Source organism: Gopherus flavomarginatus, chromosome 23, assembly GCF_025201925.1.
Source record: "Gopherus flavomarginatus isolate rGopFla2 chromosome 23, rGopFla2.mat.asm, whole genome shotgun sequence".
Lineage (NCBI taxonomy): Eukaryota > Metazoa > Chordata > Testudines > Testudinidae > Gopherus > Gopherus flavomarginatus.
In genome coordinates, this window is record NC_066639.1 from 17,325,169 (window position 1) to 17,342,594 (window position 17,426).

A 17,426-nucleotide genomic window follows, 5' to 3' on the forward strand; every position below is an offset into this window, starting at 1 on the left:
ACTTTTAGTGAATATACAAGCAGTGAGATTCCCACAGCAACCTCTCTTCCAGGCCTGACCACAGTCAAAATTTCCACAAAGGAGGAAAGTCTGATGACTGCTTCCCAGTCTCCTCTGACAGCATTGTCCAGTGAAAGTCCCATAAGGACGACTGTCACACAGCCAGTGGTCTCTGAATTCACCACCAATGAGACAACCGTGACATTGGTTCCTCCCCATCCAACTGGGACTGAATTCACAAGTACAGACATGACCATGGCAAGCTCTCCTTCTCTTCCATTGACAGAGACATCCAAACACAGTGCGATAAAATCTTCCGTTCACACCACAATGGAAACAAGTAACAGTGAGACAACCTCAGCCACATCCTCTCCACTGCCAACGCTGACCAGCTCTTCCACCCACAGCTCCTTCTTGACTTCTGTCTCTCACACATCCCTTTCCGAAACCACGTCCAGTGAAATGACTCTGGCAACAACAGTTTCTGCTCCAGCTTCAACAGAATTTATCAACCGTGAAACCACATTGTCAACAACACCCTCTGCGTCCGCTCCATCTGAAACATCCACTAGCGAGACAGTGGCCACAAGAGCTACTCACTCTGCAGTTGTATCAACATCTTCCATGGAGATAACGACAAGTGTCTCACTCTCCACACTACCTGAAACTTTCCCCAGTGAGACAACCCTAACAACAACTTCTCTTCACACTACCTTCAGTGAATATACAAAAAGTGAGACTCCCATGGCAACGTCCCTTCCGATCCTGAGCACTGAATCCATATCCATGAGCAGCGCTTCCAGCCCAAACTCCACGGCTGAGACCAGCACCCTCTCGGAGTCTGTCTCTACACCCAATATTTCTAGGCTGACCTCCACTGCTGGGGCAAGCACCGTCTCCGAGTCTGTCTCCACGCCCAGCACTTCCAGCCCAAGCTCTGTGACCGAGGAAAGCACCGTCTCCGAGTCCCTCTCCAAGTCCAGTGCTTCGAGTCTGACCTCCACAGCCGAGACCCACACTGTATCCGAGTCTGTTCCCTCGTCCAGTGCTTCAAGGCCGACCTCCAGGGCTGAGACCCACAACATCTCTGAGTCTGTTCCCTCGTCCAGTGCTTCAAGCCCGTCCTCCGCATCCAAGGCCAGCAGTGTCTCTGAGCACCTCTCCACACTCAGCGGTTACAGCCCGAGCTCTGCGACCGAGGCCAGCACCATGTCCGAGTCCGTCTCCACGTCCAGCCCTGCCAGCCTGACCTCTCCCACTGAGGCCACCACCATCACACAGCCAGCCGTCTCTGAATTCACCACCAGTGAGACAACCGTGACATTGGTTCCTCCCCATCCAACTGGGACTGAACTCACAAGTACGGAGACTACCATGGCAAACACTCGTTCTCTTCCAGTGACAGAGACATCCACACCCAATGCGATAAGATCTTCCGTTCACACCACAATGGAAACAAACAACAGTGAGACAACCTCACCCATATCCTCTCCACCACCAACGCTGACCAGCTCTTCCATCCACAGCTCCTTCTTGACTTCTGTTTCTCAAACAACCCTTTCTGAAACCACCACAAATGAAAAGACTCTGGCAACAACAGTTTCTGCTCCAGCTTCAACACAATTTACCAACCGTGAAACTATATTGTCAACAACACCCTCTGAGTCCACTTCATCTGAAACATCCACTAGCGAGACAGTGGCCACAAGAGCTACTCACTCTGCAGTTGTATCAACATCTTCCAGGGAGATAACGACAAGTGTCTCTCTCTCAACACTATCTGAAACTTTCCCCACTGAGACAACCGTAACAACAACTTTTCTTCCCCCTACTTTTAGTGAATATACAAGCAGTGAGACTCCGACGGCAACCTCTCTTCCAGTCCTGAGCACAGCCGAAATTTCCACAAGGGAGGAAAGTCTGACGACTGTTTCCAAGTCTCCTCTGACAGCATCGTCCAGTGAAAGTCCCATAAGGACGACTGTCACACAGCCAGTGGTCTCTGAATTCACCACCAATGACACAACCGTGACATTGGTTCCTCCTCATCCAGCTGGGACTGAATTCACACGTACGGAGACTGCCATGGCAAACTCTCCTTCTCTTCCAATGACAGAGACATCCACACCCAATGCCATAACAACTTCAGTGCACACCACAATGGAAACAAGCAACAGTGAGACAAACTCAGCCACATCCTCTCCACCGCCAATGCTGACCAGCTCTTCCACCCACAGCACCTTCTTGACTTCTGTTTCTCACACAACCCTTTCCGAAACCACCACCAATGAAACTATTCTGGCAACATCAGTTTCTGCTCCAGCTTCAACAGAGTTTACCAACCGTGAAATAACATTGTCAACAACACCCTCTGCAACCTTTCCATCTGAAACATCCACTAGCGAGACCATGGCCACAAGAGCTACTCACTCTGCAGTTGTATCAACATCTTCCAGGGAGATAACAACAAATGTCTCTCTCTCAACAGTACCTGAAACTTTCCCCAGTGAGATAACCATAAGAACAACTTTTCTTCCCCCTACTTTTAGTGAATATACAAGGAGTCAGACTCCCACGGCAACCTCTCTTCCAGTCCTGAGCACAGTCGAAATTTCCACAAAGGAGGAAAGTCTGACGACTGCTTCCCAGTCTCCTTTGACAGCATTGTCCAGTGAAAGTCCCATAAGGACGACTGTCACACAGCCAGTGGTCTCTGAGTTCACCACCAATGAGACAACCGTGACATTGGTTCCCCCCCATCCAACTGGTACTGAACTCACAAGTACGGAGACTACCATGGCAAGCACACGTTCTCTTCCAATGACAGAGACATCCACACCCAATGCGATAAGGTCTTCCGTTCACACCCCAATGGAAACAAACAACAGTGAGACAACCTCACCCATATCCTCTCCACCACCAACTCTGACCAGCTCCTCCACCCACAGCTCCTTCTTGACTTCTGTTTCTCAAACAACCCTTTCCGAACCCACCACCAATGAAACGACTCTGGCAACAACAGTTTCTGCTCCAGCTTCAACAGAATTTACCAACCGTGAAACTATATTGTCAACAACACCCTCTGCGTCCACTCCATCTGAAACATCCACTAGCGGGACAACCTCTACAACAGGTATTCGCTCTCCAGTTGTCACGACATCTTCTACTGAGAGTACTAGAACGACAAATGTGTCACACACAACAGTTCCTGAATTTATTACCAGTACCTCACCCCAGACGACAACTCCTCCACATCTGACTTTTACAAAATTCACAGGCAGTGAGACTACCATAGCAACTAGTTTTTCTGTACAAACTACAGCAAAATCTACCCATGCTGAGACCACAATATCAACAACTCTCTCTGTACCTGTTACACGTGAAATCTCTACACTGGAGACAAACTCCACAACGGCCACCTCCCAACCAGCTCTGACCACCCCTTCCACTCAGAGCCCTTCAGTGACATCTCTCTCCCACTCAACTGGTTCTGAGTCCACGCTAAAGGAGACGACTTTGGCAAGAAGCACCGTAAAGACAACTGAGCAGTATTCAACCATTTCTGAAGTCCCCACTAATGAAACAACACTCACAACAAAGCTTTCCCAGCCAACAGTTACTGAATTCACAGGGTCTTCTACACTCTCTGTGACAGCTACAGCAGAAAGCTCCACCAGTGAGACAAACTTGACAACAGTCACATCCCAGCCAACTGTAGTGACATCTTCCATGGAGAGTACCACAATGACCTCTGTATCCCATACAACCATACCTGAATTCCCCACCAGTGAGAGAACCAAGGCAACTAGTCCTTCCACTATTATGACTGAATTTCCAAATAATGAGACCACCCTAGCCTCAACTCCGTATGTCGCAACAACAGAACTCACTCAGAACCAAACGATAGTGGCAACAACTCTTTCTGCATCTGCTACAAGTGAAATCTCCACCAGTGAGACAAGCTTGACAACAGCCTCCTCTCAGCCCATTGTGTCAACATCTATTGAGAGTAGCACAATGACTTCTGTGTCCCATACAACCTTACCTGAATTCACCAGCAATAAGACAACCATGACGCTGGCCCCTCTCCATCCAACTCATACTGAATTCACAAATACTGGAAGTACAGGAGTAACAACTCTTTCTGTCCCTAACACAGAGGAATTCAGCAGCCGACAGACAACTTTGACAACAGTCTCTCCTCAGCCGACTGTGACCACATCTTCTACCGAGTCTACCATAAAGACAAAAGAGACAACCATATCCTCATCCACCGTCAACAAGACCACCCTGGCGCCAACCCTTTCGTACTCAAGTCCTCCGGCATCCACCCACAATGAGACACTGCCAGTGACAACCCGTTTTGTTCCAAGTCCAACCAAATCCACCACCCATGAGAAAACGTTGGCGACGACTGTTTCTTTGCCTACCGCCGCAAGGTCCACCTCTGCCATCTCTAGCACAATGATGACTTCAGAGCCAGCCACAAATCGAGTGTCTTCTACAAGGTCTATGGTTCCTCCTCTTTCCATCTCGACAGGCTCTTCAGCTCCCACGAGGAAACCCAGCACCGTGACCAGCCGTGTCACCCAGACTCGGCCTAGCAGCACACGTACTTCCATGGCTGTGCCAACCAAAATCCCAGTGACCAGCAGCCACCCCGCAAACACCACTGGCACCACAACCACTGCGGGTGAGTTGTGGGTTTCTATGGGGAACAGGGTTCAATGAGAAAGACAGGGGGCAGCAGACTGGGATTCCTAGACTCTCTTCCTGGCTCAGCCACTGACCAGCACCACGGGGCCCCTGATCTCAATCGGGGCAGGTGTAGTGCCCAGCACAATGGGATCCTCGTTACGGTTTGGGGCATGCAGGGGCTACTGTCGCACACCAAAATAACATCATCCTCATCAGTGGCTAACTGGGATATGAAGTAAATTCTTGGCTAGAAATTTGTGGCAAACCATTACTATTTCCCATGCTCACCTCAGAGGTGGCCGCATCTCAGTGCTGGGTGAGGGGGCCCTGTATAACCAGCCATGCTGCCCCAGAGGTGGCTGCATCTCAGCGCCGGGCGAGGGGTCCCTGTGTAACCAGACGCCCTGCCCCAGAGGTGGCTACATCTCAGCACCAGGCGAGGAGTCCCTGGGTAACCGGCCGCCCCACCCCAGAGGTGGCTGCATCTCACTGCGGGAAAGGGTTCCCTGTGTAACCTGCTGCCACCCTCCAGAGGTAGCCGTGTCTCAGCACTGGAGGAGGGGTCCCTTTCAGATTTATATCCTCATTCAGTCCCATTTCTCTCTTTGCCCCCCTGAAGTTCCCGCCACCACGCTGGAGCCCCTGAGGTGCCAGAACGGAGGGACGCTCCTTGTGAACCAGTGTCTTTGCCTGCCTGGTTTTACAGGGGAGCAGTGCGAAACGCTGATGAACAACGTCAATGTTGGTGAGTGGCTCTGGCTTCCCCCATCGCTCTGGGGGTCCCCATTGGACCCCAAGCCTTAGCAGCTTGCTCCCAAGAGTTTGGTTCATAAGCTCCTTCCCTGGGCTCACGGTCCCACTGGCCGCATCGGCGACCCTGGTGGCTTTACCGGGGTGTTTGTCCCTGCGGCCCGTGACTGACACTCGTCTCTTTTCCAACGGCATCGCACAAGCCAACAACGTGACATGGGTGAAAAAAGGTTAATATCAACCCTGGGTGTGTGGAGGGGGAGAGGGTCGTCCTGCTCTATTGGTGCGGGTGAACCCCCAGCTGGGGGGATGTGGCCAGCTCTGGGCACATTAGGGGCTCGGCTCCGAAACAGGTGACACGGGGGGGTCCTGTCACTGGGGGGGTTTCAGAGCAGGTTGGACAAACACAGGTGACACAGGGGGGTCTCGTCTCTGGAGGGGTTTCAGAGCAGGTTGGAGAAACACAGGTGACACGGGGGGGGTCCCGTCACTGGGGGGGGTTCAGAGCAGGTTGGACAAACACAGGTAACACGGGGGGTCCCGTCACTGGGGGGTTTCAGAGCAGGTTGGACAAACACAGGTGACACGGGGGGGTCCCGTCAGTGGGGGGGTTTCAGAGCAGGTTGGACAAACACAGGTGACACGGGGGGGTCTCATCACTGAGGGGGTTTCAGAGCAGGTTGGACAAACAGAGGTGACATGGGAGGGTCCCGTCACTGGGGGGGTTTCAGAGCAGGTTGGACAAACACAGGTGACACGGGGGGGTCCCGTCACTGGAGGGGTTTCTGAGCAGGTTGGACAAACACAGGTGACACGGGGGGTCATGTCACTGGAGGGGTTTCAGAGCAGGTTGGACAAACACAGGTGACACGGGGACGTCTCGTCACTGGGGGGGTTTCAGAGCAGGTTGGACAAACTCAGGTGACACGGGGGGGTCCCGTCACTGGGGGGGTTTCAGAGCAGGTTGGACAAACACAGGTGACACGGGGGGTCACGTCACTGGAGGGGTTTCAGAGCAGGTTGGACAAACACAGGTGACACGGGGGGGTCCCGTCACTGGGGGGGTTTCAGAGCAGGTTGGACAAACACAAGTGACACGGGGGGTCCCATCACTGGGGGGGTTTCAGAGCAGGTTGGACAAACACAGGTGACATGGGGGGGTCCCGTCACTGGGGGGGTTTCAGAGCAGGTTGGACAAACACAGGTGACACGGGGGGGTCTCGTCACTGGAGGGGTTTCAGAGCAGGTTGGACAAACACAGGTGACACGGGGGGGGTCCCGTCAGTGGGGGGGTTTCAGAGCAGGTTGGACAAACACAGGTGACACGGGGGCGTCTCGTCACTGGGGGGGTTTCAGAGCAGGTTGGACAAACACAGGTGACACGGGGGGTCCCATCACTGGGGGGGGTTTCAGAGCAGGTTGGACAAACACAGGTGACATGGGGGCGTCTTGTCACTGGGGGGGTTTCAGAGCAGGTTGGACAAACACAGGTGACACGGGGGGGTCTCATCACTGAGGGGGTTTCAGAGCAGGTTGGACAAACAGAGGTGACATGGGGGGGTCCCGTCACTGGGGGGGTTTCAGAGCAGGTTGGACAAACAGAGGTGACATGGGGAGGTCCCGTCACTGGGGGGGTTTCAGAGCAGGTTGGACAAACTCAGGTGACACGGGGGGGTCCCGTCACTGGAGGGGTTTCAGAGCAGGTTGGACAAACACAGGTGACACGGGGGGGTCCCGTCACTGGAGGGTTTCAGAGCAGGTTGGACAAACACAGGTGACACGGGGGGGGTCCCGTCACTGGAGGGGTTTCAGAGCAGGTTGGACAAAGACAGGTGACACGGGGGGGTCCCGTCACTGGGGGTTACTGATCCTGGCTCTGCGCGGGGGGCTGGACTCAGGGTCCCTTCCGGCCCAGCAGTTCCTGGATTCTCCAATGACGTCCTACTCGGAATAGGAGCCAAACTCTGAATTACTCTCATCCCGATCTCGTGGCGTTTAAAGCCAGCCTGGCGAGCCCCGTCCCCCCATCCCCGGCTCATTACCGCTCGGGGCTGCCAATGCTGTGCGTTGTTTCCCGCTTGCAGATGTGGTGTCGATGGAGATCAATGTCACCGTGGTGGTGACGAACGTGAATTTCAGCCAAAGCATGGAGGATCCAACGTCCACGGCGTTCAAAGTGTTTGTGGAAATCTTCATCATCCAGGTGAGGGAGATGGGGCTCAGGAGCTGCCGGGGGGGTTGGGGAGGCATTTGTGGAGCTGTGGGTGAACGGGACCTGCTGTAGTGGGGGGCAGAGATGGGGTGTGGCGCGCCGCTGAGGGGGGAGATGGCAGGGTCTGTGGAGGCAGTGTCTTGTATAGGGCCGCTGCGTCCCCTGGGGGCAGGGGCCCTGGGGCAATGCATTATGGGAGGGTTGGGGCTTTGGCACGTGGGGACGACCCAGCTGCACATGGTCCCTGGGGCTGGGTTGAGCCGTGGAAGGGGAAGGAGGATCCCACTGGGCTGAGGGAGCAGAGTCTCTGCTGGGTGGGGGGCAGCTGCTGCAGCGGGGTGGGGCCGTGCAGAGCGCAGGGAAGGGGGCTGGGGCTCCATGGAGCTGGGGGAGCACTTTGCACCCGCCGTGCTGAGCCCGCTGTCTTGCAGATGGACCCGATCTACAGGCAGACGGTGCCCGGGTTCCTGCGCATCGAGGTGATCCGGCTGAGGTGAGGCACGGGACCCGGGGATTGGGGGCGGAGGGGAAGGGTTGCCAACTTTCTAGTCGCACAAAATCAAAGACCCCCGCCCCTTCCCTGAGGCTCCACCCCTGCCTGCTCCATCCCCCCACTCTCACTTTCAATGGGCTGGGGCAGGCGGTTGGGGGCAGGCGGGGCGAGGACTCCAGCTGGGGGTTTGGACTCTGCAGTGTGGCCGGGGATGAGGTGTTTGGGGTGCAGGAGGGAGGCAGGGGCCGAGGGATTTGGAGTGTGGGGGGGTACCGGTTCTCGCTGGGGGTGCGAGCTCTGGTGTGGGGCTGAGGATGAGGGGCTTGGCGTGTAGGAGGGGGCTGGAGCAGGAGGTTGGGGTGCTGGGGGGGTGCGGGCTCCTGGAGGGAGTTTGGGGAGGGGAGGGCTCTGGGTTGGGGTGTAGGAGGGGTCCAGGGTGCGGGGTCCCTACGGCTCTTACCACTGCTTCCAGGAAGCAGCCACCAGGTCTCTGCAGCCCCTAGGCACATGGGCGGCCAGTGAGGTGCCCCATGCAGCCCCCTCCCCGAGGGCCGGCTCCGCAGCTCCCATTGGCTGGGAACCCTGACCAATGGGAGCTGGGGGGGCGACGCCTGCAGGTGCGAGGGCAGGGTGTGGAGCCTCACTGGCCGCCCATGTGCCATGGGGCTGCAGGGGCCTGGCGGCCGCTTCCAGAAATCACACGGTGCCGCAGCCCCACTGCACCACCGACCGGACTTTAACGGCCTGTGCCGGTGCCGACCGGGGCTGCCAGGGTCCCCTTTCGACTGGAGGTGGGCGTCATACGATGGCCCCCTGATGGCTCTTCTCTCTTTCTCTGCCCGCAGCAACGGCAGCGTGGTGGTGGATCACCGCGTGGTCCTGGACGTGCCCTACGCCACCTACGCCAGCACCTACGCCAAGGCCGTGGCCAACGTCAGCGCTCGGCTCAACGCCACCAATTGCACCAGCGGCTTGGACGCCTCCTCTTCAGGTCTGTACCACGCCTCGCCTGGTCAGCCGGCTCCCCTTTCGTGGGCCAAGTGCTGGCCAGCAGCTTTCTGGGTCGCCGCGAGGTGCCAGCTGCCCCGCAGACCCGGCGTCTCATCCTATCCCCGCAGAGCCTGCCATGCGTCCCTGCCGCGTTTCCTGCATCCGTCTTGGGCTCCCAGGGGGCTCCAGCCAGCCGAGGGGGTCTCCAGGGTGTTGATGACGGACACCCCCCCTTGCTACGCTGCATCTGTCATGCAGACCGGCTGGCCCCTTCTCCCTGCTCGGCCTCCAGCTGAGCATGCCCCCATCTCCACAGACACGGGCCCCCCAGGACCAGCGCTAGTGGCACCCCCATAGCTCACACCCACCTGGTCCCGGAGCTGCCTCATGGCTGCTGGCCCAGCCCTGCGGTCCTCACCGCCCTGCCGGGTGGAAAGTATCCGGGGTCCGTGCCAAGGGGCACGACTCACCATCTGGATCTTCTCTTTCAGCTCTATCACAGAAATTGTGCTTCAGAGCCAACGAGACTCTTGTCAACACCGTCCCCCTGACGACAGCAGGTGAGAAGCAGCCTCAGAGAGCCGGGGGTGGGAGGGTGGCTCTGTTAGGAAAACCTCCCGCCTCGGCTGTGACGTGGGTGGAGACTCCGCCACAGCCCCTGGGAAATTCGTCGCCCCCTTCCTTACCAGCCTGGCTGGACTTCTGGCCCGGCGCGGGTCAGCGTGCACGCTCCAAGTGACGGCAACTCCGCCATCGGGACTAGAAAGTTGGTTCCCCTGGTAAACTGGCCCTGTTTCCAGGCTCCCATTGTCTCACTTTGGCGTCCGGCCCTTGCGCCGCGGGCGAAGTTTATGGAGTCACGAACATCGCAGAGCACAGACAAATGCGAATATCAGATGCTCCCTTGTTTGCCTGTTAACACTGACACAGGCAGCAAATTCCAAAGTGACGATAGCCGGGGGGGGTGGGGAATGCCAGATTAGCCGGTGGAACTCACTGCCACAAGGTCTCACTGCCACAAGGTCTGCCTGAGGCCAAGCAGCGAAATCCCATCCCGTACAAAATGCCATGTAACTGCGGGGAACGGAACTATGCTGCGCTGCGAGGACAGGTCAAGGGGTGACATTTTATTCAAGAGACCCAGAACGGATGGGTCCCGTTGCCTCTAGTGGCCTGGGAAGGTCTGTATCCCCTCCTGCCAGCTCCGGGGGTGGCCGGCGGGGCCCAGAGACAGAACCAGAGCCCCGGCGTGTTTTCCTGGAGCCTTTGCAGGGGACGGCGGTTCTGGGGTTGGCCCAGCTGGAGCCGGGGGATGCCCGTGCTGACCTGCTCCGGCCCTGTCTCCCCAGGCGTCTGCCTGAACAATTTGACCATCAGCTCGTCCTACCAGAAATACTTCCTGCCCATCAACATCTCGGGGCAGCTGATGTGCGTCTCCAACTGCAGTATCCACCACCCCGACACCTACTCCTGCAGTGGCCGGGGGTACTGCTACATCCAGCCAGGGGGACCCACCTGCTAGTGAGTGTCACCGCCTGGCGGGGGTGTGGGGAACCCGGGAGGGGGACAGAGCTTGGCTGCAGCACCTGGATGCCAAGAACCCGTGGCTGGTCCAAACACCACCCTCTGGAGTGGCCAAAACACATGGGGGGGGTCACTGGGGCACAGGCCTGGTCACTCCCCTCTTCAGCGTCTGCTTTTGGGGACTGTTGGGCAGATTCAGGTCAGGCCTGAGACTCGCCACGAGGGCTGGGACCATCCCTTTCCCCCACTTCTGATATCAGAACCCCCCTACCCCTGCACTAACCCCTAGGCCCCTCCCCTTTCAAGAGCAAGGGAGAGAACCCAGGAGTCCTGGCTCCCAACCACCCGTGCTCTGACCCACCAGTCCCCACTCCCCTCCCAGAGCCAGGGAGAGAACCCAGGAGTCCTGGCTCCCAGCCCCCCTGCTCTAACCACCAGCCCCGACTCCCCTCCCAGAGCCAGGGAGAGAACCCAGGCGTCCTGGCTCCCAGCCCCCCCTGCTCTCATCCACCAGCCCCTACTCCCCTCCCAGAGCCTGGAAGAGAACCCAGGAGTCCTGGCTCCCAGCTCCCCCTGCTCTAACCCACCAGCCCCCACTCCCCTCCCAGAGCCGGGGAGAGAACCCAGGCGTCCTGGCTGAATCCCACTCCTGACCGTCTTCCCTTCTCTCGGCAGCTGCCAGCACTCAGACTGGTACTGGTTCACGGGCAGTCACTGCGAGCAAGTCGTGAGCAAGGTGGGCGTGGCAGTGGGGGTGGCAATCGGCCTGGCCATGCTGCTGCTGGTGATTCTCATCCTGGCCATCTGCCTCTGCTGGCGTCAGCGCTGGAGCGGCAAGCACAGGTCCGGGGGCAGGGCCCGGAACGGGAGGGGGGGCCTGAGGAGGCACGGTGAGGCAGGATCTAGCCCATCCCAGACAGGGGGTTGCCTGATCTGCTCTTAGAAACCTCCAGGGATGGTGATTCCACCACCTCCCTGGGCAATTTATTCCAGGGCTTAGCCACCCTGAGAGTTGGGAAGTGTTTCCTCATGTCCAACCTAAGCCTCCCTGTGATGGGCTGGGTCACAGAAACGCCCTTGGGAACTGCCGCCTGATGTGCTCTCTGAATAAAACACAGGATTTCAGTGGTTCCCAGTAAGAACAGACAGAACAAAGTAAGATCCCAAGCAAAATAAAACCAAATCACGTAAGTCTGAGCCTCACACACCGATTACAGATCAAATCTCACCCTCAGAGTCGTTCCAATGAGCTTCTGTAACAGACCAGACTCCTTCCTAGTCTGGGCCCGGTCCTTTCCCCGGTGCAGCCCTTGTTCCAGCCCAGGTGGTAGCTGGGGGATTGCTCATGACTGGCCCCCTTTGTCCTGCTCCAACCCCTCTTATAGCTTTGGCACAGGGCGGGAATCTTTTGTCTCTCTGGGTCCCTCCCTCCTGCTAAATGGCAAAGTCCCAGGTGTAAGATGGGTTCCAGTTCCAGGTGACATGGGCACATGTCCTGTGAGACCCCCAAGCCCCCATCCTTCCTGGCCTGACTCACAGGAACACAGGAAGCCTTACAAGTAAACAGAGCCATTTACAACCAATTGTTCTGGTTAATGGGAACCATCACGATTCCAAAGCACCATTAATGGCCCCCACTTTGCCCTCAGAGTACTAGGTCGTCTTCTAGCATCAGATACAAGAGTGGTACATTCATACAAATAGCATGGCCGCACTCAGCAGATTACAAGCTCTGTAATGATACCTCACAAGACCTTTTGCATGAAGCATATTCCAGTTACATTATATTCACGCTCATTAGCATATTTTCACACAATCATACGGAGTGCGACGTCACACTCCCTTGCTGCAATTTAAGCCTTTTGCCTCTTGTCTGTCCTGCGGGGTTAAGGAGAATTATTTACCTCCGCTCTCCTCAAATAGACGGGGCTCCTGGAGTCTCTCACTCCAAGGCAGGGTTTCTAATGCTCCGATCTAATCACCACCCTACTGGAGCTGTGGGTGCCAGAACAGGCAACAGAACTTAGATTTATGGATTTTAGTCTTTTCCCTTCCCTCCCGCTGCCCCAGTCAAGTAGGGAAGGATTTCACCCAAGGGGAAACTGAGACACTGATTTCAGCCGTGCTCGGACTCGGGCTGGGCACAGAGGGAAAACGACCTCTCTGCCCCGACTCAATGGAAATCTCAGAAAATTCCCTGAACTGAAAATCCCCCCCACCCCCCGAAATCTCAGTTTGGGGTATTTCAGTTTCAACCATTTTTGTTCTGTGAAACATCCCCGTGAAAGGTTTGTTGGGAACTGGAAAAGTGAATCCCTTTTTTTGGTTCGTTGCTTTCCTTTGGAAAATGGCAAACCAGGGCAGTACAATTTCAAAGCCCTTTCCGCGCCCAGAGTCAAAAACCTTGTGGACTCGCCTGATGCTTTGCCAGGCCAAGTGTTGAGAAATGAGTGTTTTTCGAACCCCTCCCCCCAATCCCATTTTGTCAACCCCCCCGACCATCTGCACTGGGAAGGACAGAGGGGTCTGGTCCTTCCACTGAACCTAGGACCGTGTCTGCCTTGAGAGCTGGGGGGCAGGTGTGTCGAATGGGAACTCTCCCCCCCGGGGGGTGATGCCAGGGGGCAGGCGGGTGTTCAGAACGATATCGCAGAGAACGGCCACATTCATCACACGGAGTAGGTGGCCGACAGTGCTGGGGGAACGGAGGGGCCAATCTCTCCAGAGGGGTTGGAAGACGAAGGTCGCTCAGTCTGGGCTGGGGATGGGATGGCAGAACAGGGGCTGGACACAGTGACTTGGGGGAGCCGTCTTGTCTTGTGTCTGGCTCTGGACAGGGCTGAGTGAGTGAGATTTCCTGGCCCAGGCTAGAGAGATGCTCGGACTCAGGGTCCTCCTGGGCCATGAATGTTCTGAATCTGTGACCTTTTCTTGGCCTCATCAGTGTGGCATCTGGGTGGCTCCGCACAGACATCAATAGATTTTAGTCTCTCCCCCCACCCTGCCTTCGGCAGATAGGGAAGGATTTCATAGACGGGGAAACTGAGGCACGGGAGAGGAGGGATTTGCCCTGAGCTGGGGGAGCCAGGCCCCTGAGCTGAGACTCAGGACTCCTGGGTTCTCTCCATAGTTTTGCCACTGACAGCATGGCTTGGGGTGAGTCCGGAGGCTGATTCCCTCTGCTGAGCTCTGCGTGCCAGGCTGGGCTGGGGTCACGCTCCAGCCAGTTTTGGAACCAGAGAATTTGAGACATTTGGGGGGATGGAAATTGGAGATGGGGATGTGGCAGCCGGCCCCTCAGGGCACACGTCCCAGGGGCCGCGTGGAGCTGGGCCTGGGGGCTGACGGGCGGTACGGCTGCTCTCTCTGCAGCGTGGAGGACCTGGAGGAGAGGCAGGAGAAGTGGTACAGCAACGAGGAGTGGGAGTGGAACGCGCCCCCCCAGAGAATCGCTGCCAGGACCCCCTCTGCCCCCAGCTGGACAGGTAACATCCCAGGTGCGTAGCCACATTCCCCGGCTCCAAGCCCCAGTGAGCCAAGCTGATCTCAGCGTCCCCTCCCCACTCTGGGGTCCTGCTGGCCTGGCTCCCTCGTGCTCCGTGGGGAGCTGGGAGAGGGTCTGGGTGGAAGGGGGATGCCTGGGCGGGGGGGTTCGGCTGCCACCTCTGAGGCACAAAGACCTGGGAGTAGCCTGAGCTCAGGGTACTGGCCAGGTGCAGCGGGTGCCTGGCCGGACAGATGTGCCTGGGCCGGTGCTGCCAGAAAGGGCTGATCCTGGGGCAGCCTTAGCCAGGAGGGGTGGCGGGGGGCTGGGGAAGGGAGGGGGTGGAATGGGGGCAGGAGAGGGGCATGGCAGGGTGGGGTCAGGGGACCAGGGTGTAGTGAGGGAGGGGCAGGAGGGCTGGGACAGCAGAGGGTGGAGGAAACTCGCCCCCACCCCCCGAATGGTGGCTGCTGACCCCGTTCTGGGGCCTCTTGCAGAGACTGAGGGTGGCAGCGGCAGCCACAGAGTCTCCTCGTCCTTCCGGCCTTCGCTGGACAAAGTGGACACGTCCCTGCAGGTACTTGGCCAGCGGCAGAGCGGGGGGGGGCAGGGAAGGGCTAGTAGGGGCTGTGGGTCGGGAGTGAGGGGCACCGGCAGAGCTGGGGGGGGGCGAGGCAGGGCTAGCAGGGGCTGCGAGTCGGGAGTGAGGGGCACCGGCAGAGCTGGGGGGGCCCAGGGCAGGGCTAGCAGGGGCTGTGGGTCGGGAGTGAGGGGCACTGGCAGGGCTAGCAGGGGCTGTGGGTCAGGTTGCCAACTTTCTAATCGCACAAAACCCGAACACCCTAGGCCCCGCCCCTTCCCAGAGGCCCCGCCCCCACTCACTACATTCCCCCTCCCTCGGTGTCTCGCTCTCCCCCTCATTCACTTTCGCTGGGCTGGGGCAGGGAGTTGGGGTGTGGACGAGGGTGCAGGCTCTGGGCTGGGGTGCAGGAGGTGGTGCAGGCTCTGGGGTGGGGCTGTGGATGAGGGGTGTGGGGTGCAGCTCTGGGTTGGGGCACAGGGGAGGTAAGGGCTCCAGTTGGGGGTGCGGGCTCTGGAGTGGGGTTGGGGATGAGCGGTTTGGGGTGCAGGAGAGGGCTCTGGGTTTGGGGGGGCTCAGAGCAGGCTCCCGGTCGGAGACGCAGCGGGAGGCTAAGGTGAGCTTTCTGCCTGTCCTGACTCCGCGCTGCGCCTTGGAAGTGGCCAGCAGCCGGTCCGGCTCCTAGGCAGATGCATGACAGGCGGCTCTGCGTGCTGCTTTTACCCGCAGGCACCGTCCCCACAGCTCCCATTGGCTGCACTTCTGGGCCTATGGGAGGGTGGAGCCAGTGCTCGGGGTGGGGGCTGGCTGCTTCTGGGGCGCAGCGTGGAGCCAGGAGAGGTAGGGTGCTGACCGGAGCTGTCAGGGTCCCTTTCCGACCAGGTGTTCCGGTCGAAAACAGGACACCTGGTCACCCTACCTGCGGGTCGGGAGTGAGGGGCGTTGGGCTCTCCGCATTGCCTGACCCAGGCTGGCTCTGCTCCTCAGACTGGGGTGGTGAGTTGTATGGGCCTGTGGTGCCCGGACTCCAACAAATTCAGGGCCCGGGGAGCCTGGCTCCACTGATGTTCGGGGCTGGGTCTCTCCCCTGCCTGCTGCCCCTGCACGCCTCACCCAGAGTGTCCCCTTGCCCCGTCTGCTTCCCCCACGCGTCCCTGCCTGCCCTGGGCAGTGGGCATCTGTCCCCTGCAGCTTATCCTGGCTGGACCCCCTGAGCAGAAGCCTGGGGGGGGCTTGGGTGAGTGTCATGCTGGGGGGTCAGGGAGGGGGCTCCCCTCCCCCTCGCTCACTGCTGCCAGCAAGGAGAGGGTTGGGGGGAGTCCTCCTCTCTGGCCCCCTACTCCAGCCCCAGGGAAGCCTGCCTGCTGCACCCCAAACTCCTTATCCCCAGCCCGGCCCCATGTCCTGCGCCCCAGCCTTCTGTCCCAGCCCAGAGCCTGCACCCAGCACCCCAAACCCCTTCCTAGATCCTGCACCCAGCACCTAAATCCCCTCCCAGAGCCTTAGGCATGTGTGGGTGGGGCAGGGAGGGAGTGACTTGGGCACCTCCAGAAATGATACAAACCTGCCGCCCCTCTCCCCAGACCCAAATTGCCCGGCCCCAGGTGACCCAGCTCTGAGTCCCAGCGGCTGCTCTGGCCCGTGACATCCAGGACCGATCCAGTGGCCGCAGCTGTCGGAGGAGGTTGCTCCTGGGGACCTGCACCCATCAGACCTGCGGAGCTGAGGCCGGGGGGCCTAGGCCGGACGTGAACCCGGAGTCGCCACCAGGCCAGTGACTCTCTGCTGCCAAGACCCCCCCACACCTCATGGGGCAGGGACGCAGCAGTCACTGCTGAGCTCCAGGGGATGGGCAGGCACGAGGCCGCCGAGATTGGGACCGTGCTGCCCGCGGTGGCGGTGGGACGCTGGGCTCTGAGCCATGGTAGCGTCCCCAGCTCTGCCCGAGTCTGGGGGGGTCCGTTCCTCTGTGGCAGCCCGGTGCCAGGGGCAGGGTGGGGCTTTCCCAGGCCCCAGCTGCCCGCGCTGAGGTTGTTTGCACAGCGGGTTCAGCAGATGCTTTGTCGAAGAGAAAGAATGGGCAGGCCGGGGAGGTGCTGGCTGGCACCAGGCCCCTCTGCTGGTGATTTCCAGGAGGGGGGAGATGTTTACTTCCAATTGTTCCCTTTGCCCTGAGCAAACAGGGGCGGGACTGGGGTAAGGGAAAAGGAGGCTGCGTTCCCAAGGGGTGCCACAGTGAGGCCAGGGGACCCAGGCGTCCGGGGGAAGGCAGGATGGCCCGTTTCCAGCTGGGAGGGGTTCTTAGTGAAGACAGGGGACCCAGGCGTTCGGGGGAAGGCAAGACGGCCCATTTCCAGCTGGAAGGGGGTTCTCAGTGAAGACAGGGGACCCAGGTGTCCGGGGGAAGGCAGGACAGCCCGTTTCCAGCTGGGAGGGGGTTCTCAGTGAAGACAGGGGACCCAGGCGTCCGGGGGAAGGCAGGACGGCCCGTTTCCAGCTGCGAGGGGTTCTCAGTGAAGACAGGGGACCCAGGCGTTCGGGGGAAGGCAGGACGGCCCGTTTCCAGCTGGAAGGGGGTTCTCAGTGAAGACAGGGGACCCAGGCGTCCGGGGGAAGGCAGGATGGCCCGTTTCCAGCTGGGAGGGGTTCTCAGTGAAGACAGGGGACCCAGGCATCCGGGGGAAGGCAGGATGGC

General features: G+C 58.8%; 2 protein-coding genes across 2 annotated transcripts; both read left to right on the top strand.

Moving 5' to 3' along the window:
• Positions 1-330: 330 nt before the first annotated feature.
• Positions 331-1,964, top strand: LOC127039767 (uncharacterized). The gene is made up of 2 exons (XM_050933625.1): positions 331-1,646; positions 1,883-1,964. Exons 1-2 carry the CDS (start codon positions 331-333, stop codon positions 1,962-1,964), a joined length of 1,398 nt encoding a protein of 465 aa, XP_050789582.1.
• Positions 1,965-2,716: 752 nt separating this feature from the next.
• On the top strand, positions 2,717-17,023 carry LOC127039665 (mucin-3B-like). The gene is made up of 11 exons (XM_050933504.1): positions 2,717-4,693; positions 5,318-5,443; positions 7,533-7,651; positions 8,092-8,153; positions 8,999-9,144; positions 9,635-9,703; positions 10,493-10,664; positions 11,343-11,510; positions 14,040-14,152; positions 14,649-14,728; positions 16,315-17,023. The coding sequence occupies exons 1-11, from the start codon at positions 2,797-2,799 to the stop codon at positions 16,348-16,350; spliced, it is 2,988 nt and encodes a 995-aa protein (XP_050789461.1). The 5' UTR covers positions 2,717-2,796; the 3' UTR covers positions 16,351-17,023.
• Positions 17,024-17,426: the final 403 nt, after the last annotated feature.